Below are 24,717 nucleotides of genomic sequence, written 5' to 3' on the forward strand. Positions count from 1 at the left end.
TTTATTGCTATATCTGATGGCCTTTTCTCAATCCTTATCCTACTTGACTTACCACCAACAGGGCAAACAAGTGAACTTTGGCAGCAAGGCATTCTGAGGGAGAGATATGAGGCAGCATGTTCCAGGAGAGTCAAAATACCACCATCTTGACTACCCTCCTCCCTCAAATCCCCATGGAGCTGGCCCAGAACCCTGAACCCAAGAGACTTGGTAATAGCAGTGTCCTCCAGACTACCAGGCCTACAGCTATCACTGAGAAAAGCAATCACTCTCTTGGTGAGCTCATCAGCTCCCATGGATCCAACTATCATCTCTATGCAAATCAGTGCCAGATCTACAAATACAGACCTCACCTCTTTTTTGAGTTCTCTTCCTGCATCCACAATGGCATTCTGGACACATCCACCTGGATGTCCCAGAAGCATCTCAGCATATCCAAAATGGAACTCATTAGCTTTCCTCATAAACTGATCCTTCCTTCTAACATCTTTGTTTAGCTTGGGAGGGCCACCATTTTTTCATTCACATTCTCAGTGTTGTAGTTGTGCTCAATCTCTATCTTCTCCATCACCTACCATAGCAAATCAATTACTAAATCTTGTCAATTTTCCCTCCCCAACATCTCTCCCTTCTATCACTCACACGACCTCTTCATCACCTCTCTTTTGGACTACTGCAATGCCTCCTAATTGTTCCCCTGCCTCCCCTCTTTCCTTTCTACAGCCCATTCACCACACAACTAACAAGTTGACATTCCTAAAACAAAGGTCTGACCATAACACTCCCCTGATCCAGAAGCTTCATTGGCTTTCTATTGCCTCTAGGATAAAATGCAAACTCCTCAATTTTGGGGAACCCTTCATGATCTGGCTTCAGATTATTTTTCCAGGCTTCTTATTCATTAATCCCCCTTGTGCTCTCTACATTTCAGCCAAACTAGTCTACTTGCTGTTCCCAGTGAGTGAGATTTTATGTCTTGCACAGACTGCCTGTCCGTCATACCTGTAATGTACTTCTTCATCTATTTCATGTAACACTTGGCTTTCTTCAAGACTCAACTCAAAGGTCACTTTCTTCAAAGGCTTTTCCTGATTCCCCTGGTTATTAGTGCCCTGCACTCCAAATCACTTCGTATTTATTTTGTATACATCTTGTATTTATGGATCTGTGAGCATATATCCTCCCCCAGTCAAATATAAGTTTATTGAAAGCAATGACTGTCTCACTTTTGGATTTGTGTCTTCCGGACCTAGCACATAGCATATACTTAATAAAGGGCATCTAGGTAGCACAGTGGATAGAGTACCAGGCCTGGAGCTAGGAAGACTGTTTGCCTCAGTTTCCTCATCTGTAAAATGAACCGGAGAAGAAAATGACAAACCACTCCAGTATCTTTGCCAAAAAAACCCAAATGGGGTCACAAAGAGTCTGACACATATATACTTCACACATACTTAATAAATGCTTGATTGATGCTGATTCCAAACTCTCTTTCCTTCCTTTGTTCCATATTTTCTCCCTACTTCCCTCTTCTTTTCTTTTCACTTCTCCTTCCTCCCTATAGGAGGACCATTAGTTACTCCCTTAATCTGGAAACTATACAATTTTTTTTTGCTTTTTAAGTAAATATTAGTCATTGTTGAACTCATGGTAAACTAAAAATCCCAGCTGTTTTTCACATAAATGGCTTTGTTTTTGTTTTAGCTTTGTGGTTTTGGAGGGTTTCTTGTTTGTTTTTGCTCAAGAGAAGGATGTGTAATAGAGAATACAGGCACATGTAGGGAGGCAACATTTTAGCTCAGTGATGACCTTAGGAATGCAATATAAACCAATATCTTCTCAAGCCAGTGAGCTATAAAGGAAAATTACTAATTAAGTACAAACAAATCTATTTGTCAAAAATTTTCACAGAAAATACGAACAAGCTAGGTTCCTCTGATCCTATATAATTTATTATTTCAACAAAATTTAGGACTTTATATGCATCCCTTTGAAATTTCATCTTCTTGATTTAGACTCATTGTCCTAGTTTGTCAAGATATTTTTATCCTAAATCTGTCTTTAAATATATTAACTAGTTCTCACAGATTTTTTTTATCTATAAATTTGATAAGCATGTTTCCTATATCTTCTTCTAAGGCACTGATGAAAGCTTCAAATAGGAAAAACCCAAGGGCAGAGAAACCTATAGCATGCCACTAGGACCCTTTCTCCAAATTGACAGAGCAATTAGAACATTCAAGGTATAATCAGTTGATCAGTTATAAATATATCTAGGTTTCCCCTTTGCTTAGAAGTACATGCCATAAGGGCAGCTAGATGACTCAGTGGATAGAGAACTGGGCCTGAAATCAAATTTGACCTCAGACACGTACTAGCTGTGTGACTCTGGGTTTAATCTGTTGGCCTTAATCCACTGGAAAAGGAAATGACAAACCACTCTAGTGTCTTTGCCTCGAAAGCCCCATGGATGCTGTGGTCCATGGGGTCACAAAGAGTCAGACGTGACTGAACAACAATAGCAACATGCCATGAGATAGTGGTAGAAGGCATGGGATGCTGAACTGGGGGTCAAAACTCTAGTTCATAGTCTGTGCCACTGCCTTAGTTAATATGATCCTTTTTCCTCCGGTTGCCTAGTGTTTATTTTTCCTCCCTTCTATCCCAATTTAAAAGAAACAAAAGCTTTAAATACTCTCTACAAACCACCAGCAGAGTAGGAAACAAATTACTTGATGCCTGCCCATATCACCAAGCCTCCTGTAGCACATCTAAAGTTCTCTTATGTCTCTGTAGTTTGACTGTTTCTTGTCTTCTTACTCTTTACTCACACGACTGGCTTACTCACTTCTCAGTCACACATGATACTCTGCCTCCCATCTCTTTCCTTTGTCTTTGCTTTCATTATCCCCGATGCCTGGAATTCTCCTCCCTCCTCACCTCCTACTCAACTTCTCAGGCTTCCTTCAAGATTCGGCTCAAATGCTATCTCATCCCAGAGGCTTTGCCTGGTCCCTGGTCATGGCTGCCATGAGATGGGATAACCTCCCATGATGATGGATAGGTCTTACATGGACTTCGTTATTTACTTACATTTCATCTCCCCCGTTAGAACAGGAGCTCTATGGGGGCAGGGACTGTGGAGTATTCTTCCCTTTCCTTGTATTTCCAATGGTTAGCAGTGCCTGGCACATAATAAGCTTCTAATAAATGCTTGCTGACTGACAGACTGAGAATGAAGAAGAAGAGACTTCTAAAACATTGAAAGCTTCCTGGACAAAAAGCTTAAGCCATTAAAATATGACACTGTCTGGAATTACAACTTCCTGCCCCATTGAACACAGGTGAATTCATCTAAAAGGTTTGCCCGATGTTTGGTAATTTCTTCTATCTTCTTCCAAGGTACTGATAAAAGTTTCAAACAGAAAAAAAACTTCTCAGTCCAGAACTCTGATTTCACAGGTATAGGGAACTCCCAATCAAAGCATATTTGTTCTCACTCAGCAGCCTTACAGAGTCCTCTAGAGGCACTGAGAGGTTAAGGGACTTGTCCAGGGTCACACAGCCAGCATCTGTCAAAAGTCAAACTTGAACCCAGGCCTTCCTTGACTTTGAAGCAAGCTCTTATAAATAATAACAATGACAACAATAACATTGTTGTAGCACTTGGTATGTGTCAGGAACAGGTCCTTACAATAGGTAGGTGCTATTATTATGTCCATTTTATAGATGAGGAAACTGAACAACAGAGGTGAAGTGACTTGCCTATAATCACACCACTAGTAAGTGTCTGAGGATCTGTTTGAACTCGGATCTTGCTAACTCCAGGCCCAGTGCCTTACCCACTACACCACCTATCCATCTAAATAGACACATATTTATGCATATATGTACATATGAAAACATGTACACATGTGTATGCACACATATGGGGGAAAGGGGGGACAGAGAAAGAAAGGGAACTCTCAATAAAGAAATTCCCTCTACCAATGCAGATCAGCCCTTTCTCTACAACTTAGAGAGATCACCTAGGGTGACAGAGAGCTGTCTTAGAATCAAATGTCTTGGACATTTACAAGTTAGGTGACTTGCCCAGGATCACATAACCAGTATATATATCAATGGCAGAACTCGAACCCAGGTCCTCTGGACTCAGAGACTAGGTCTCTATAAATCCCCCATGCCAAGCTACCTTTAACAAAATGATCTCTCAGAGAAAAGCAGAGGAGACCAGGGTCACTGTTTCCTCTCTCCCACAAACTAGGTGTTCGTCTTTGTCTTATGTCTTTTCATTTTTGTTGTTGTTTGTTTTTACTATCCTCATATGGAAAACAGAATTCCTAACCTGCCTATCTCAAAGTGTTTCAAAGGGAGGGGCAAGGACTAAAGCACATAAGGTAAATTAAAGTTTTGAACAGTCAAATTTTTCTCACAGAACTATCGTTTCTAGCAGTCCGAATCTCTGGGGTGCTCATCAGAGCCCAGCCCTCCATCTGTGCCCGATCCTCACCCCTCCCCTTCTCGTGTCCCCATCCTCCAGAAGACAGGAGGAAACTGACCCGATCAGCTGTTCCTTAGCGTTGTCCTCCTCCAGCACGCGCCGCGTCATACCGCAGTTCTCCAGCGACAGCTTCTCCAGCAGTTTGAAGTCTACGTCATTTCCAATGCCTATGGTGAAGATGCAGACTCGGCCTTGGGCAGCCTCTTTCGTGTTAGTGAGGATCTTACTTGAATGAGTCTCTCCCACTGTGGCCTTCCCATCCGTCAGGAAGACAATAAGAGACACACTCCTGGAGTCAATGTCATTGTCTGCTGCATGGCCATTAAGCAGTTCAATGCCTTTCTGGAGAGCCCCATCGATGTCTGTACCTGTGGATGCATGCATCAAAGTGTGATCAACCCCTAAGGCTTTGACTTATCTTTTCTAATGAGGTTATATATTTACTGTGCAGATAAAGATTATTTACTATGGAAAGATCCTTTGCCATCAGAGAAGTTTGAATCCTGCTTTTGACCCTTCTTAATTTATGTCCCCTTAAGCAAGCCATTTACTCTGAGCCTTAGTTACTCATCTGTAAAATGAGAGGATAGCTACTGGATGGCCTCTAGGGTCCCTTCTAAGCCTAGGTCTATGATCTTAGGATCTTAATTACATCCCTGGTTAATTCTTAATCATCCACTTAATCATTCCCACTAATGTTGGAGAGAGAGAGAAAAGTGACATAGATAAGTAATTTTTAAAAGTGGTTAATCTTCAAATCAATTTTGCTTGGCTTGGAATACACTATGTGATATATCCTACACTTTCTTAGGCTAATATCAATGATAATTTTCATTCCTTAAGTCAGTGGTTCTCAATCTATAGTCCACAGACCCCTGGGGTTCCCTGATGCCCTTTCAACGAGTCCATGAGGTAAAAACAATTTTCATAATAATATGAAATATTATTTTCCTACTCCTCCCCTTCCTAATTACACATATGTGTAAGACCAGATTTTCTTCATATACTTCATTCAAAACAACAGATTGCAACAGATTGAATGCAGAAACATTCGATGAGAATCCATCTGTTTCTATTAAGTCAGACATTATTTGCAAAAAAAATAAAAATTTTAAAAGGTCACACTTGTCACTAAATTTTATTGTTTTGGAAAATATAGCTTTTTCATAAAAAGTTAATATGGAATGGGATTATTATTGTTAAAGTTAATAAATATTTTAAAATTTTATCCATTTTAATTTCTAATATGTTAAATATTAATAGATATATCCCACACAAACAAAAGCTCTATGAGACCCCCCAATAATTTTTAAGTGTAAAGGGGTCCTGAGACCAAAAAGATCAAAAGGCACTGTCTTAAGCAATAGCCAGTTGATGGTGAGGCAGAGATTTTAGCTGTGCATTGACTGGCAGAAGGTAATCATACTGGAATGAAAATCATACATGTGAAACCCAAGAAGTAGATCACCTATGAATGAATGACAACTTTAACAAGATATGGTCAAAACTGGCCCCTGTGATGGCTGGTGTAGGCAACAGCTCTGCACTAAGGTTTCAGAGGCATCAGGAAGACCCTCATGTCCCAAAACATATCTCTCCCTACCCAATTTACAGCTGCCTGAAATTCTAGCAAAAGTTTCATTCCTTTAGCTCTCATACTTGTAACAATGCACATCTCTCTGGCAGAGGTAACACTTTGGTTGGTTATCTAGCTTTTACACTCTAGTATAAATGAATTTTATATTCTTTTCTGAATGCTGATTTTGATAGAGACTAGATGCTAGAGATGAAAGGAAAGAATTACCTAGGGGTGGGACATAAAGAGAACAAGATGGAGAAACTGAAGATACTAAAGTCAAATTACTGAATAACATCACAGTTTAGCCTCCAAACTCTCCATTTTTCAAAAGCTGGTTATCTTATAACCAGTAATTATTAAGGACCTACACTATTTTTTGTGAAAGAAGGAGAGATGAAGAAAAGTAAAAAATAAAAATAAAGGGCAGAATCTATTTCGCAAGATCTGACTGTCACCCTTGTGGATTTCCTACTGAAGACTCTTCTGGCATCCTGACCTACTGATTCTTTTAGTAGTATACCTTAATATCGATCCTAAGGACTCTATTCTCTCCTTGCTTTGGCAACCCATCAGCATGTCTACATCTTCAACCTTGCTATCACAGAAACGCTCTACTAAGTAGTGAAAATTTTACTTTACACACACAATCTCCTATTATTTCACCTCTTCTACTCCCTCACTCCACATTGTTTGCTCTCCATCCTCGTTATAATCTCTGATTCCTAGAGATTTTCTAATTTTCTCCCAATTTTCTAATTCTATCTCTTGCCATCTCCCTTGTTTTCATATCCAGATTCAACCCCAAGGCCAGTCACTTCATGAATTCCTAGCTACCAACCTAGAATCCCTCACTCCTCTGAATTTCCCCTATTCCTGAACTATTAATTCTCAGCCTTAGGTAACCCTATGTTTTTTCCACTCTTGGTCCCAGGAGAAAGTTCTTGGAGAAATTCCTGTGAATTTTAGCTACTATAAATTTATGAACTGAACACCTAATGAAATATGACACTGAAGTCTGATACCATGGACTTCACCTCACTGAAGTCTGGTAATCTTATTCAACTATTGATGGTTTCTTGTCTCATTCCCCCAAATGGCAGTTTCAAAGCTTTTTCTCTCTCCTTAAGTCCCATCCAATCTGAGATGTCTGAAAAGCTTTTGAAATTGTGAAGACTGGAGTTCAGCAAAGAAGTTAGGGCAGGATAGGCAGATTTGAGAATTATTAGCCTAAGAGATGATAATTAAATCAATGGGAACTAATGAGTTCACTAAGTAAAGTAGTATATAGGGAGAAAAAAAGAGAGCCCAGGACAGAGTCCTGTGGGACACCCACATTTAGGGGATGTAACCAGGATAAGAATTCAGCAAAGGATTGTCTCCCACAATCTGACACTCTTCCTTTCCATCTTTATCTTACAATTGTGTTCTTTATGTTCCAGTCAAACTAGACTATTCCCCATCCTCTGTCCATGTCCTATGTTTCCTGCATTTCTCTGCCTTTGCTTATGCTGTTCTTTCATGGCTAGAAGCCCATCTCCCACCCCCACCCCTCAGGCTATGTGGTGAAATCCTAAACTCCTCTTAATTTACATAATTTGGATTAGACAATCTCTCCTTAGAATTCTTCTGCCCATCTTTTGACTGAATCATGGAAGAAGTTCCCAGTTTCTGCACAATTACCTGTGTATTATATAGCAAAAGAAAAATCCCAGACCATTCAACCAATTTTGTCCTCACTGTGACCTCTCAGCTATGCCTCTTCTACTTCAAACAGTATTTTTCCCCCTTGGCACCTAGCTTGTATCTCTCAGATAAGCACGCTTTGTTCATTCAGTTACAGTTCTACCTTTAGGTAATTACTTGGCTGGGCAGTTCTCACCACCTCTTCCTAAAGCAATATTTGAGCACACTGAATAGCAGGGCATTCTATTGGCACCAATTCTCCCTCCACTGCTACTTTTAAACATAGATTCATTATAAGGGATCAATGAGAAGCAGAGAAGACCTCACAGACCTAAAAGAATTTTTCCTTATAACTTAATGGATCACCTCAAATTGGAGGTTATGACAAGGTAGGGGGGTAGGGGACAGGGTTTTGATTTAATCATCATAAACATACAAGTTTTTAAACTGTTATCTCTTAAAATGCAAGTTTTTAATTTGTCTCCCTTCCTGAAGTCGAACTTAGATTTCAAATTCCTGCCTGTTGGCCCAAAGCACCTTCTTATCTATCATGGTGACAAAGCAGAGATGAGAAAAAGGAAGATTTTTACCTCCAGTAGGTGTCATGTGGTGAATGTAGACCTTGCTATCCCTGATGTTGTTAGGAGTCACTGATACCAGGCGATCCTGCCATACTTTGATCCGATTGGAAAACCCGACGATATTAAAATGATCCTGTGGCCTTAGATCATGCAGGATGGTGAAGAGGGCATCTTTGGTCTAGACAAAGACAGAAACTGGTCAGCTTCACCATATGCCATTCAGCACTTCTATGGGCATGAAGGTCTTGTCTTGAAATCCTTTGTCAACACAGATGTTCAAATCAATCAGAAAAATTTACTGAACACCTACTATGTACCAAGGGCAGCTAGATTCATCTTCCTGAGTTCAAATCTGGCCTCACACACTTACTAACTGTGTGACCCTGGGCAAATCCCTTAGCCCTGTTTGCCTCAGTTTCCTCATCTGTAAAATGAGCTGGAGAAAGAAATAGCAAACCACTCCAATATCTTTGCCAAGAAAACCCCAAATGGGGTCACAAAGAGTCAGACACAACTGAAATGATTGAAGAGCAACACCACCAAGCATTGTGATGGACATAAAACAAAATAAGACATAGTTTCTGCCCTCAACGGGAAAGGAGATGAGAAAAATAAATAAACAGTGATACATCAGAGTTAGTACTGTTTAGACCTCACCACTACCTCCACTTCCAAGATCTTGAACTCTAAAGTCCCCTTTTTCTAATCACAATTTCCTGTCTTGCCACTTTTCTCGCTGCCTCATGTCTTTTTATCCTAATTATCATTTTCAGCCCCTTACTCCCTATTCTCCCAGATCAGCACACATGGCCTGCTCTCCCTTCACTATCTTAATGCTCTGGTTTGCTATTTCAATGATGCACTGATTTACAAGATCATACCTTTAGAGTTAGAAGTAGTCTGAGAGGTCATTAAGTACAGGAATCTGAGAGTCTGAGGTAGAGAGGTGTTAAGTGACTTACCCAAGGTCACCCAGCTAGTGTTTTTGGTAAGATTTATATGTGAATCTTCCTGACTCTAAGTCCTGTGTTCTATTCACTGCAGCACTTAGCTATCTCCCCCCTCCCACTTCCTTCCTCCCCATCCTTCCCCTGTTCTCTCTTGGCTAATCCAATCCCTGGACCAACAATTACACCTTCCTTTTCTACTCCTACTTCAGTCACCACGTACTACTGGACAAAGTCCTAGAATTCAGGTGACTAGGTCTTCTGCAAATCCATGCTATTTAACCTCAACTGGGCTCTCACTGCTACAGGGCAATACTTCCCTTTATCTGAATCCCTCTCATACTTCCCATAGAAGCTGTTCCAAATCTTCTCCTCTCTCGTGATGTCCCTCAGATCATCCCCACATCTCTCAATAAATGACTCTGGCTCTTGCTCTATTGAGAAGGCAACTAATCTGTCATGAGCACCCTCATTTCCCGGCTTCCCATATCATAACTTCTCTCTCATCACCCATCTCCTTCCTTCCAAGGGAGAATGAGACAGTCCTTCTCCTTGGCAAGACTAATCCTCCCAGTTCTCCCCTTGAGTCTAACCCCTCTTATTTCCTTTATCAGTTTCTCTCATGTCATACATTGGGCAGTGGAAGTTAATGGCATAGGAGCATATGCTAACCAAAGCAGATCTGTAACCGAGAAGTATAAGCAACCTGATCTATAACCCTCACAATATGGGATACATGCTGAGATCCCTTCCAGACCCCTGCCTATTGACTGATTCTGTTTTGCCATGTTGTTGTGAAAGAAGGAAGGAAGGAAGGGAGGAAGGAAGGAGGAAGGGAGGGAAGGAAGGAAGGAAGGAAGGAAGGAAGGGAAGGAGGGAGGAAGGAAGGAAGAGAGGAAGGAAGGAAGGAAGGAAGGAAGGAGGAAGGAAGGGAGGAAGGAAGGAAGGAAGGAAGGAAGGAAGGAAGGAAGGAAGGAAGGAAGGAAGGAAGGAAGGAGGAAGGAAGGGAGGAAGGAAGGAAGGAAGGAAGGATGGAAGGAAGGGAGGAAGGAAGGAAGGAAAAAGAAAAAGACTTGCTTCTTAGGAAATTTATATTTATTTTTTTAACGTTCCTACAGAAAGTTTTCCCTGGACTCTGTACCTTTGAAAGGATGAAGAAAATAAATATATCATATAACATTCTCCTGTAAGGATCTGAGACCTCTCCAAATTCTTTCAAAAGAAAAGAGTAACAATAAAAAGCCATTCTTATTTCTTGCCAGTCTGGAACTCCTGCTACTCCCCTCATATCTATTTTCTCTCTCCCAATTTGGCTCTTTCTATCTCTCCCAGACTCCTATCCTTTTCTAGCCATTTGGAACTGCAGACTCGAGGGCAGCAGCATTTCTTCTCACAGAACAGGTGCACTGTCTTCACAAGCGACAAACATCCTATAGAAATAAACAGAACTCACACCCAAATAAAGCTGTCACCACCAGCTGAAGATGACATTTTCTAATGTACCACCCAGTACATTGCAGCAGAAAATGACCTGCGTAGACATTATTTATACCTTTGAGGAACTCTGTGCTCCCAGACAACCCTGATGTTGGTAAATACATGAAAGATATAGACACAACTAAATCACAGCATCAAACTAATACAAACTAACTATGACTAGGCACAACTAACTGGGCACAAGTCTAGTCTTTCAATTCTACAAGCATTAATAACTACCGACTATAAGGTCCCGGGGATTTCTTTTAGATCCATCCTGAAATTTCAGTGATATAAGATAGAGAAAATGCCCACCAAAGCAGGTTGGCAATTGTCCTGAAATTTGGGGATGCTGAGGAATTAAGTGACTTTCTTAGGGTCATTTAGCAATTTATCAATGGCAGGAATTGAACCCACATCCCCCTGGCTCTGAGGCTGGCTCTTTATCTACTATACCACAATGCATCAGGGACCCCCTTCTATTCTCTCTGCAAATGTGAAATATGTTGCATAAATTAAATCAACAAGACTTGGCAACTGATTGGATGGGGTGGGGAGGGGTAGGCTGAAGGAGAGGGAAGAGTTCAGGATGTCCTGAGGTTGTAGACCTGGATGACTGGAAGAACAAAGTACACTTAACAGAAATAGGGAAGTCTGAAGGGGAGCTAGTTTAAAGGGGAAACTGAGAATGGGAGACAATAAATTGTCTTCTTGCACACATTGGGTTTGAGAGGCTAATGAGACATCCAATGGAACATTCAGCAAGCAGCTGGTTATTGGAACTTTGGGTAGAGAGGCAGATTTTAGATTTGGGAGTCATTTTCATGGAGATAATCACGGAACCTGGGGGAGGAGCTGATATCACCCAAAGAAGAGAAGATGGTCCAGGACAGATCCTTGGGGGACATCCAGTCACTGGGGTTTCATGTTTAGAAAGATGGTTTTGGGGAATAAAAGGGGAAGGTCCAGTCTGCCCTGGGAAAATTCCCACATGAGCTGACATTCAATTTGATTCAATTCAACATTTATTGTTTATGGTGTGCAGAGTATTATGATGGATTCTGGAGGCGATATAAAGTTTAGATTAAGAAATCACAGTGCCTATAGTTCAGAACAGAGATGAGACATGAACACAAATTAACTATAACCCACATTAATACATGATAAGTATATTAGAGAGATGAGAAACAAAGAAGAGGCCCAAGGGAGTGGCCCTATCTTTGTCATTTCTCATCTTCTCTTCCAAACAGATTTTCTATCCATCCTTAGCATCATCCTTGGTCATTTGGTCTCATCTCCTGTCAGGTTTCCCAGTTTGGCCACTATGTGATGAAGTGACCAAAGAAAGCAACCACGGAAGCCTCCCAAACCATCCCCCTCCTGGTCCTGTATTTAGAAGCAGTTAGCACTGAATGACGTCAAAAGCTGGACAGGCGCCACTGGGCTTGCATCGGGGAAACTTTGTCGGGTGGATGTGATGTTTGTTTAGCTGCTGGCATCCTTAGGGATCCTTAAATAGTGAGTTTAAGGTCTGGAGAAGGATTGGCCAGGCACTTCTACTGATGAGGGCTTTTTCCCCATTGCACCCGATGCTCTGTTTGAGGAATAGGTTATTGGGGTTTGGAATTTGGTGGATTTTTTTTCATCTCTCTGTGAAATATTTGGATCTCTCCACCCTCCTCTTAGCAGTTGCCACAGGTTTCTTATGACCTTGTAAGGCCACAGCTGCAAGTTATCCTTAAATGAACTGAAGAATGGCAGGACAATGGGACCCCTTTCTTCCTCTAGTCTGTTGAGTTGAGTTTGTTACAGCCTTTCAGATGTTACCCCCAAGGGGATCCTTGGCCTGGGCTGCTACCACAGTGAGTTAACCTTTTGCTTGCTTGTACCCTGCACATAGGTGGTCTGGTGAGCTACATTTGGGAACTCTGCAATCTCCAGAGGGTTTGCAAGTAATAAGAAGGGCAAACGTCCTGGAGAAGAGAGTGCTAGTAAATGCTAGTGGGCTTAAGCTGGCTCTTTTGCACAACGTGTTTGCATGTTAAAGACTAACAGAGCCATGTTCAGACATTTTCATGGATTTATGGGCCAGGGTGATGAAGAAACACATATTCCATAGAGATCCTAGGAAGCCTGACCAAGCAGAGGGATATTTTTTAGTACACCACACACACACACACACACACACACACACACACACACACACACACTTGCAGCTAGGTGGCACCACAGTACACAAAGAACCCAGTCTAGAAGCAGGAAGACTCATCTTCCTGAGTTCAAATCTGGCCTCAGATACTTACCAGATGTGTGACCCTGGGTAAGTCACTTAACCCTGTTTGCCTCAGTTTACTCACATGAAAATGGCGACACAGTAGAGAAGGAAATGGCAAACCACTCCAGTATCTTTGCCAAGAAAACTAAAGGGACAACAGAGTTGGACATGACTGAACAACTGAACAAAACAACAATATATCCATGGGCCTAGACTACACATGTAAGGCACAGTTTTCACATAAAGTTACACGATATCAGTGATTTGCTAAATGCTGTTCTAATCATCAGTATGATCAAAGGTCTTTGCATTTGTAGCTCTACAAAAAAGGCATGGTAGTCCTGACCTACTTACTACAAAAAATAATGCATATCTGAAAAGAGAGCCATTTATTATAATCTCAGGTTCGAGGATATCCTTACAAGTTACAGAGCAGGTGAACCAGCAAATTAGGGAATTTAAAGGGAAAGGACTGGACTAGACCAAGGGTTATTAACCAAAGATCCACAGTCTATGGATAGATTTCATGTGAGCAAGGGTGGAGAAATAGTACATCTTTATTTTTCACCAACTTCTAACCAAAATTTAGCTTTTCCTTTAATTATTTAAAAACATTATTCTGAGGAGGGGTCTATAGGCTTCACCAAACTACCAAAGGGGTCCATGACACAAAAAAGATTAAGAATTCCTGGATTAAACAATCTCTAAAGACCTTTCTAGTTCTAAGTCTATGATCCCATGATCAATCAATAAATAAGCACACCCTGGACTCTATGCTGAGCCCTCGAGATACAAAGACAAAAATCACAGCTGATACATCAGGGACCATCCATTCTATGGAAGAGATAATATTTACATATTTGTTGTTTAGCCATTTAGTTGTGTCCGCCTTTTCAAGACCCCATTTCGGGGCTTTCTTGGCAAAGGCACTGGAGTGGTTTGCCATTTCCTTCTCCAACTCATTTTATGGTTGAGGAAACTGAAGCAAACAGGGTTAAGTGACCTACCCAGGGTCACTAAGAAGTGTCTGAGGTCATATGTGAATTCAGGTCCTCCTGACTCCAGGCCTAGTGCTCTATCCACTGCACTGCCTAGCTGCCCAATTATGTTATATACATACACACAGTAAAACTATAAAAATTTTTGTTTTGGACCTGTGATTTCACTGGCAAATAGAATTCTTAGTAAGGATACTCTCTGATGAGCAGTTGAGCAGTTAATCTACAATTTATCATTTTAATTTCCTGGAACATTGAGAGGATCACACAGCCAGTATGTGTTGAGAGGTGGGACTTGTACCCTGATTTCCTTAACTCCAAGGCCAGTGAGCTTACTCTCTGTTTCTGTCTCTCTCTGTTTCTCTCTGTCTTTCATTCTGTCTCTCTACTATTCTAGGCTGCCTCTGTTTATAACCACGTGGTAATTTCTGGCCAGAAGGCAGCAGTAGCTATGTCCCCACCATGGAGAGCTAAGTAAAAGTCTCTATCTCCTCTTGCTCAGCACAGTTAAGACTGGGTGACTGAAGGGGAATGTGAAAACTCTTTCCTTGGAAATATACAAAAATATAAGATCTGAAGGGAATGGGGAGTGTGTCTTAAATGATGAAGCATCACACATCTGCCAGGAAGCAGGGGTTGGGGCCTAGAGACAAGACAGTACAAAGGATGGCTTCTAGCTTGTTATTCTGAATACTTTCTAGGATTATAATAGGTAATACTAACTTTTTGACAAAGTACCATTTAATGGCAATTAATTCCATTTCTTATATATACATTCCTTAGGTCAAAAGGTTTTTCCTTAAAAAGACATAGTTATGGGAGTTAATCCTAGCTCTGCCTTTGATTTACTATTTATACTTGAAGCAAATCTCTTAATCTCTCTTTCTCAAATTCTCCATCTATAAATGTAGGAATTTTAATGACTTATTTTCTTTCAGAACACTAGAAAAAAAGATCACACTATCTCTTATGATGACTTGTTCCTTTGCCCGTGGAAGGCACCCCAACTGAGACAACTGCAGGGCTAGCTGCTCTCCTTCAGCTGTCACTGTTAGGCCATTGTTCACATACTCCTCCCTTGTTGTGGCCAGTGACAATGGCAGTGGATTCTGGTACAGCAGTGCACCCTAATATCAGTGAACTACTCCCTCAGGGACTGAACCCAAATGATAGCATTGTCCTCCATACTTGGCACAGCTTTGGAAGGGAGAAATGTGTGGTTGTTGTAACCAACTGGTGAACCACTTTTAAACCACATCAACCACTTTAAAAGTGGGAAGATATTACATAATAAAAGCCCAAGAGTGAAGTTTCAGTACAGCCAATGAAAGATCAGCTGTCTGCATAGGACTTCTCAGGGTCCCCATGAAGCAGACATTTTCAAATATTTTTGTATCTGCATCAGACAAGGCCTAAATGGGAAGAGATTCTGACATCAATGGCATTTCTGTTACAATTCCTGGGTTGTGCAAAGAGAAAGGGAAAATTATGACATCATATGTGAAAGCCAAGTTCAAAGGGGGCTGATGTGTGAGACGTTATTTCTGCACACTAGGGGTCCTGTTCACTTACTTCACTCTAATTTATGCCAACAGATTTTTGACTTTCTCTATCATTTTTCCATATTGCCCATAATCTCCTATGATAACTACTGTATTTGTAGAAGGGATCAAAATTGGGATGGCTGGAGGTGTGAGCTCCTTCCACATCAGACTTTGTCTTCAGCACCTAAAAGAGTGGCTTGCCCCTTACATAGGTGCAATAAATGGGCATATTTGGGGTTGGGTTTTTTTTATCACTGGTTGTTGCACTTGTCAGCCTAGTCTCCACCTACAGCCACAATGAACATCAAAAAAAAGCACCACATTTAAAACCTAGTATGTGTCCATCTGACCTGAGCCACAGAAAAGTACTATGACCACCCTGAACAAATCTGAAATAATACTGTTTTCTAAAGGCAGTCCCAGGAAGAGAAGGCAGAATTGGGCAAATGCCTGGTCACTTAGAGGCCACCTTTCACTTTATGAAAATTCAATTCATGTCAATGCATCTAATAAGAATAAGAATAATAGCATTTATATAAAACCTACTATGTTCCAGGCACTGTGCTACTGAGCGCTTTACACATCTTATTTTATTTGATCCTCAAAACAACTCAAGAAGGTAGAGATGTTATTTCTTATCCCCATTTCAGAGTTGAGGAAACAGAGGCAGAAGGTTTTGTTATTGTTGTTGTTGATGTTGTTTGTTTTCAAGTGACTTTCCCAAGTCATGCAGCTAATAAGGGTTTGATTCTACATTTGAACTCCGGTCTTCCTGACTCTAGGCCCAGGGCACCATGTGCCACCTAGCTGTATGTTCACTAAATGCTCACAATGTTCTGGGCATCTGCAATACAAAGATAAAAAAATTTGTAATGCCTTCTAAGAGCTGGTATTCTATTGGTTTATAAAATACATAAACAGATAAGTAAATAAAAGATAATTTGAAGAGGGAGAAAGCACTATCAATTGTGGTTCAGGAAAAGCTTCCAAGGAAGGTGGTGGTTGGGACTAGAAGGAATTTGGAGATTATTCAAGGCAGAGGTGAGGATGAAGGCCATTCCAGGCATCAGGAACAGCCTATGCAAAGGCTTGGGGTTTGGAGACAGGTAGAAAGAAGGCAGCTAGGTGACTCAGTGGATAGAGTGCTGGGGCTAGAGTCAGGAACACCCGAGTTCAAATTCACAGTCAAACACTTACCACATGTGTGACCCTGGGTAAGTCATTTAACCTGTTTGCCTTAATTCACTGGAGAAGAAAATAGAAAGCCTCTTTGTTAAATACCCCACAGACAGTACTGACATGCTGCATTCACCCGGTGTGATGAAGAATGAGACATGACTGAACAATAAGGGTGTGTGAAGATATAAGGAGACAGCAGAACCTCACAGCATGCTATATCTTATCTTTATAGCTCCACCAGGACTGCCCAGCTTTCCTTTGAGCTACAGTGTGATTTCTCCCACCATGTTTATGGAGAATAGAAGAATTTATGACCAAACAAGGGACAGAAAATATTATAAAATGTCAAATGGGTAATTTTGATTACATTAAATTAAAAAGGGTTTTCACAAAGCCAATGCAAACGAGATTAGAAGAGAAGCAGAAATCTGGGAAACAATTTTAATAACCAATATCTCTGATAAAGGTCTCATTTCTAAAATACATAGAGAATAGAGTCAAATTTATAAGAATACAAGTCATTCCCCAATTGATAAATGGTCAAAGGATATGAACAGGCAGCTTTCAGGGGGAAAAATTAAAAGTATCTATAGTCATATGAAAAAATGCTCTACGTCACTATTAGAGAAATGCAAACTAAAACAACTCTGAGGTACACCTCACACCTATTAGATTGTCTAACATGACAAAACAAGAAAATTATAAATGTTGGAGAAGATGTGGGAGACTGGAACACTAATGCATTGTTGGTGGAGTTGTGAACTGATCCAACCATTCTGGAGAGTAATTTGGAACTACGTCCAACAGTTATAAAACTGCATACTTTTTGATCTAGCAATACCACTATGAGGTCTATAGCCCAATGACATCATAAAAAAGGGAAATAGACTCACATGTACAAAAATATTTATAGCAATTCTTTTTGTGGTGGCAAAGAATTGGAAATTGAGGGCATTCTCATCAACTGGAGAATGGCTGAACAAGTTGTGGTACATGAATGTAATGGAATACCATTGTGCTATAAGAAATGATGAATAAGAAGATATCAGAAAAATGTGGAAAGACTTGTATGACTGATGCTGAGTGAAGTGAGCAGAACCAGGAGAACATTGTACACAGTAACAGCAACATTGTTTGAGGATCACCTTTGATAGACTTTGCTCTTCTGAGCAATACAATGATCTAAGACAATTCCAAAAGACTCATGATGGAAAATGCTGTTCACAACCAGAAAAAAAGAACTATGGAGTCTGAATGCAGATCGAAGCATTTATTTTCTTTTTTTTCAAATTGTTTTTTGTTTTTTCTTTCTCATGTTTTTTTTTCCTTTTGTTCTGATTCTTCTTTCACAACATGGCTAATGTGGAATATGTTTAATATTATCATACATGTATAGCCTATATCAGATTATATGCCATCTTCAGCAGGGGAGAGTGGAGAGGGGCAATTTAGAACTCAAAATCTTATAAAAACAAATGTCAAAAACTAAAATTAATTAATTACTTATTCATTTTTAAAAAGGAAATCTCCCTGGGTACCCTACCCCTCAACAGTCTACATCTGTCTAACAGACAGCCACATAAATGTAGAGTGAGAAGAGGCCTCAGGGGCTATCTAGTCCAATTCTCTCATTTTAGAGATGAGGAAATTGAGGGCAGAGACTGCCCAGAATTGGTAATTAACCCCCAGGCTATCAAAAGGCTATTGATGGTGTAGATCATTATTTGGCATAGTGGTATGGGACAGATAGGTGGCTTGTTGGATCGAGCATCTGGACTGGAGTCAGGAAGACACATCTTCCTGAGTTCAAATCTGACCTCAGACACTTACTAGCTATGTCACCCTAGGCAAATCACTTAACTGTTTGCCTCAGTTTCCTCATCTGTAAAATGAGCTGGAAATGGCAAACCACTGCAATATTTTACCAAGAAAACCCTAACTGGGGTCACAGAGAGTTGGACATGATTGAAAAACAACTGAGCAACACCAAGGAGATCCAGTCCCTGGGTGTGCAATATGGCGTGTGTGGGGAGCACAGCAGGGATGGGGAGCTGGAGCTGTGCTTCAAGTGGACAGGCTGACCCAGAGACTAGCAGTTCAAGGCAATGACGAAGAAAGATTAGTAGTAGAGAGAGTGAAATAGTACAAGTGAGAGGTATGTGCTTGGATGGGGAACTCAAGGGTTTATAGGAATCTGTATAAAAACCTTGGTTTGTGTGTGTGTGTATTTACTTGTTTTGAATATACTTATATGCTATATCCTCCCAGTCACTCAGACTTACAACTTAGGCATCACCCTCAACTCTTCTCTCTCATTACTCCCCTACCCCCGCCATGTCTAATCAGTTGCTAAATCCTGCCATCTCTAGCTTCCCAACATCTCTTTATATGCCCTGACATTGTAATGCTTCTGACATTTACGCCACCCTGGTGTGGTGTGACTGTTCCTGTAGCCTGATGGTTTGTGTCTCTGCCTCAGGTCTCTCCTCCACTCCCTAAAGGGCAGGCCTAACCATGCCCCCTTCCCCCCACCCCTTCCCCTTCAATCAACTCCAGTGGCTGACTGTTGCCTCTAGGACCAAGCACAAAATCCTCTGTTTGGCTTTTAAAAACCTTTACAATCTGGCCCCTCCTGCCTGCCTTCGGACACATTGCTCCCCTCCATGCACTCTGAGATCCAGCAGCACTGTCCTTTCTGTGGTTCCTCACAATGGATAGTCCATCTTCTGACTCCAGGAATTTTCACTGGCTCTCGCCCATGCCTGGCATTCTTTCTGTCCTCATCTTTGCCTCCTGGATTCCTTTGCTTCCTTCAAGTCTCATCTAATGTCCCACAAGAAAACTTTCCCAGTCTTCGTTACCTTAGTTAGTCTTCCCTCTCAGATTTTCTCCAATTTATCCCATATATATAATCTTGTTTGCACATTTTTGGCTGATGTTCTGTCATTTTTAGTTATATCTGACTCTTCTCGACTGCATTTGGGATTTTCTTGGCAAAGATAACTGAAGTGGTTTTCCATTTCCTTCTCCAGCTGATTTTATAGATGAGGAAACTGAGATAAACAGGGTTAAGTGACTTGCTCAGGCACTGCTAGGAAGTGTCTAGGGCTGGATTTGAACTCGGGAAGATGAGGCTGTTTGACCCCAGGCCAAACACTTGATCCACTGTGCCCCTGAGCTGTCCCTTGTTTGTAGGTAGCTTTTTGCAGTTTCTCCCTTGAGATTAGAAGCCTATGGGGTGTTTTTCCCCCCTTTTTTGTATCTTCAGCATTTAGCTCAGTGCTTGGCACACAATAGATGTTTAATAACGATTTTGACTGGTTGGTTGGTTGAATGTGGAAAGAGTTAGTACCATGGAAAAGTAGAAGCTGCTGTGCCCCACTGGTGCCCTGAGCATTGAGACTGTATAACTCTGGGCTCCAAGTCCTTACATATACCAGTATTTAGGAAGCAACTTGGAGAACATCCTAGTAGTCTACACAAGGGAAAACAGACTGATGTGGGTGCCAGTAGGTTCTTATCCTTCACTCTCTCAGCCTTGCCTTGGCTGACCTGGTCTTGAACCTGCACCCTGTCCCCATAACTCGTCACCTGCCACAGTAAGGCTGGGCTGGGAGCAGAGTAAAAGGCCTCAGTCCTAATCTTTAGTTTTATTCACTAGGCCATGTGTCCTTCTCTCCAGAATATAAAGTCAGGACTTTTCATTATAGAGTGTTTCCCTTTGTTCTACAATTCCTCCGCCTTGTCTCCTTTCCCCGGAAAAGACAATCTACTCTTTCTCTGTTCGCTACGTAGGGCCGTGGCTCTCTCTCCCCTTCAGCTCCCTTTTCAATGTTGCTTTTTGTTTCACTGAGAGAAGATGGAAAAAACAAATACTGAGCAAATTCAAGTTAAAAAGACTGGGTGATTCCTGATAAAAAGTGCTCTTATCTGTGCTGAGGGGAGGACAGAGTTTGGATAGCACTGTTCTTGATGCTTGAATGCTCTCTTCAATGATAAGAACATTAGTCAAATTTCCCCTCCTGTAAATCAGGCCTGGACTCTTGGCAATGGTGATGGTACATGTTCTGTGATTATTCAGCAACACAGGAAAATCACTAGAGGACTGCCAAGATACATAAGAAGAGACTAAATATTTACAAGGGTCCTCCCCCCTTTTCTTAGGGCCTTCAAATTACTACAGACTTTTGGGGTCAGGGACTACAGAACACTAGGGTCCTTTTGGCTATAAAACCCAAACATTAAACCATAGGTTAATAAGAATTTCATTCCAAGTAAAAAAGTGCCCCCAGTGTGATGAAATACTCCCTATTTTTCTTCACATACCACTTGATGCATCACTATATTGGCATGTGTGGAAAGCATTGTGTGGAAACTATTGCCTGATAGTCTTATGGGTTTTTTTTTTACTTACTTTATACTAACTCTAGCCTCTTGTGAGTCAGGAAGTATTAATATTTTCTACCTGGCAAATGAAAAAATGTTTCATATTATTCTCAGATAGAAGTACAACATATCAGTCATAAATGCAAATAAAGTTGTGATCAGCAGAATGCCCTCTCCCTTCCCTGTGCCTTGAAAATTATGGATAGCTGAGGCTGGCAATACCAAATATACAGTGAGATGACAGCTTTGTTCATGAATGTGCTAATCTACCAGAGCCCAGACCAAAACCAGGCCTTCTTGGTGCAGAGGTTATCAGACAAATGTTGGACAGAATTCAGGACCCACTGAGAGGAACATTTGTTTAGTCACTCTTTGCCATCAGCTGTCTGGTTTTCCCTTGGCAGACCAGGGAAAGAGTCTAAAGATTTGTATTACTGGGGCAAGGAGGGGGAAGGGTAGAGTGGCCACAGAAGAGGAAATGTGCCCAATAACACCTCAACGTTTTTACTGCTGAAGGAATAAACTTGGAGGAGAGGTAGGGGAGGAAGAGAAGGAATGGTAAAAAGGAGAAAAGGTACAGAGAGTGAGTCCACAGTTGGAGGAAGCATGAGCTAACACGACTTTCATAACTTAGTGTGGGAGACAGGCAGAGGGTCCTTGACTCCCTGCATGGTGAGGTGGGAGGGAAAAAGGTAGAAGAGGAGGCATGCCCTAAGACTGTATAATCAGTGACTGTCAAATTTTGAGGCTTTCAGTGTAGTCAAGGTTTCCAATAGCCCTATCCCAGTTATGACATTTAGATTAAAAATCTAAATGCCCTTAGACCAGTTTCAGCCCCTAATTTAATGAGGCATCTTTAGCATATAAACTTCTATGGAATTATGAGCTTGCCCACATTGGTTGGAAAATTATTTACCAACTATTCCTGCCTTTTTCCCTCTTCAAATTAACTTCTCTCACTATCAGTCCCCTAGGACTCACATCTCGATCATCACTAAAGTCCTTTTCTCAATCCTCATTTCTCTCTCCCTGTGGGGCAATTAACACTGTGGTTTAACCTTTCCAATCCAGAACAGCTCACCCAGAGTTTCTGTTCCACCATAGTGACTTAGTTCTATTTCTCTCCAACTGCTTTTCCTCTGTCTTCCTCCTTTAACCTCAACTAATGCTCAGTCTTTCAACCTCTGCTCTTCTCTTCAAACTACTGTCCTTGGTGAAACCATTATTTCAGTCTCAAAACATTGAAATTATTTCTTAGGGGAGGCCAGGTAGCACAGCGAGTAAGAGCACTGGCTCCAGTGTCATGATGACCTGGAGATTGAATCCAGGCTCAGACACTTAGCACCCACCCAGAAACACCTGGCCATGTAACCTTGAGCAAGTTACTTAACCCCAATTGCTTATTTAAAAAAAAAAAAGAAATTATTTCTTACTTCTCCCTTTCATTCATCTATCATATTTAATCAGCTAAGTCCTACCTTTGAAATGTCTTTCATATCCAGCAATTTCTTTCCTTTTCCTTTGCCACTACTCCATCCAAATCCTGATCTCCTCTTGACAGGCTCACTGAAATAGCTCCCAAACTTCTCTGCCTGGCTTTAGTCTTTCCTCACTCTAATCCATACTGTATACGTTTGGAAGATTTAACTTTTAAAAATATGTGTGTGTGTGTGTATATTAGTTCTTCCCCTGATTACATGTAAAAACAATTTTTAAAATTCATTTAAAAAAAATCTTGAGTTCCAAATTTTCTCACTTCCTTCCCTCCCCCCTCCTTGAGAAGGCAAGCAATTTGATATAGGTTATACATGTGCAGTGCTGCAAAAACACATTTCCATGTTAGCCATGTTGCACAAGAAAACACAGACAAAAAAAATAAAAATGTGGGGCGGCTAGGTGATGCAGTGAGTAAGAGCACCAACCCCAGAGTCGGGAGGACCTGGGATCGATTCCGGCCTCAGATACTTAACACCCATACAAAATAAACTGGCTGTGTAACCTTGGGCAAGTTACTTAACCCCAATTGCTTAAAAAAATAAAATAATAGAATAAAAATGAAGAAAGCAAGGGAAAAAAATGTACTTTGACCTGACTCTTTATCAATTTTTTCTCTGAAGGCAGATAGCATTTTTCAGAAGTTTAAACTTCTAAAAACATTTTTTTCATTGTATTGTCCACCTGTTCAAAAACCATTCCCAATTTCTCTGAACATAAAATTCTGAGTTCTTTATGCTTTCAAGACTCTACATAATTTAAGCCCCTCTACTTCTATAACCATTGCACCCCAGTCCTCTAGCCAATACTATTTATCTTCTTACTGTCCCATGAATACACTGTGCTCATTTCTGTTTAACGTGTCTTTGGTCATGCTGATGACTCAAGGGTAGAGAGAACAGAATCTGGAGTCTGAGGACCAAGATTCAAATCCTGACACTGCAAATTTTTGTGATTTTTGGCAAGGCCCTTCAGTTTTCTTGGCATCCATTTCCTCATCTGCAAAACAAAAGCCCTAAACTGGCTGATTCAGGAGGTCTCTTTCATCTGTTAATCTAGAATTAAGTATGAAGTCTTCTATTTGGCACTTAAAGTCCTTCACAACCTGCCTTTCCAGGCTTTTCCTACATTACTTCTCTTTGTGTATGCTGCATGGAGTTCAGCCAAACTGTTCTCCTTGCTCTTCCTCACACTCCAAACTCCAATTTCCATCTGTCTTTCCCTAGAAGGCATCTCTCCTTACCTCCTCCTCTTAGGATCCCTAGTGTCCTTCAAAATGTAGGTGCCACCTTCTACAGGAGCCTTTTCTGAATCCTCTTACTTCCAGTGTTGTTGTGCAGTCATTTTCAGTCGTGTCCAATTCTTTGTGACCTCATGTGGGGTATTCTTGGCAAGGATACTGGAGTGCTTTGTCATTTCCTTCTCCAACTCATTTTACAGATGGAAAAACTGAATCAAACAGGGTTAAGTGACTTGCCCAGGGTTATACAAAGTTAGTAATTATCTGAGGCCAGATTTGAACTCAGGAAGATGAGTCTTCTTTACTCCAGACCTAACATCATATCCACTGCACCACCTAGCTGCCCCTACTTCTAGAACCTTCACCTACTCCAAGTTAGCCTGTATTTATTTGTGTTTTATGTATATACATATATATGTACATGTATATATGTACATACATATGTATCTATATATACACATACATGTGTATGTATCTATATACACATATATGTATATATCCTATACATTTATAATATATATACATGTCTCCCCTGGTAAATTGTAAGTTCCTTGAAAGCAGGAACTGTCTCATTTTTATCTTTGTGCCTCAAATGCCTATCACAGTGTTTCACACACAGTGGGCGTTTAATAAATATTTGATTGACTGTGTATTCAATTTTTGCTCTGGAATTCAAGATGTAAGGTGTCTCTTACCAAATAATCCTACTAACTGTTGTCCAGAACATTTTTGTTTGCCTCCAAATCCTTTGAAGAAACTACAGGAACTTGAATTAGAAAAGTATATAAATAATTATATTACTATTACTAAAAACTATTTTTTTTGAAACAAAAA

General features: G+C 40.8%; 1 protein-coding gene across 3 annotated transcripts in view; it reads right to left on the minus strand.

Annotated features, from left to right (window-relative positions):
- LOC138175815 (inter-alpha-trypsin inhibitor heavy chain H5-like) overlaps positions 1 to 24,717 on the minus strand; it is a 93,040-nt gene that overhangs the window by 22,180 nt on the left and 46,143 nt on the right. For all 3 annotated transcript variants that reach the window (XM_069106320.1, XM_069106319.1, XM_069106318.1), the window contains exons 8-9: positions 8,354 to 8,522; positions 4,560 to 4,869 (exon numbers count right to left, since the gene is read on the minus strand). In XM_069106320.1, coding sequence (XP_068962421.1) covers positions 4,560 to 4,869; positions 8,354 to 8,522 — 479 coding nt within the window. The remainder of the gene's footprint in view (positions 1 to 4,559; positions 4,870 to 8,353; positions 8,523 to 24,717) is intronic.

The sequence above is a fragment of the Petaurus breviceps genome, unplaced genomic scaffold (assembly GCF_028583685.1).
Source record: "Petaurus breviceps papuanus isolate PSGF00001 unplaced genomic scaffold, PetGlider_PUasm1.0 79, whole genome shotgun sequence".
In the NCBI taxonomy this organism is placed as follows: domain Eukaryota; kingdom Metazoa; phylum Chordata; class Mammalia; order Diprotodontia; family Petauridae; genus Petaurus; species Petaurus breviceps.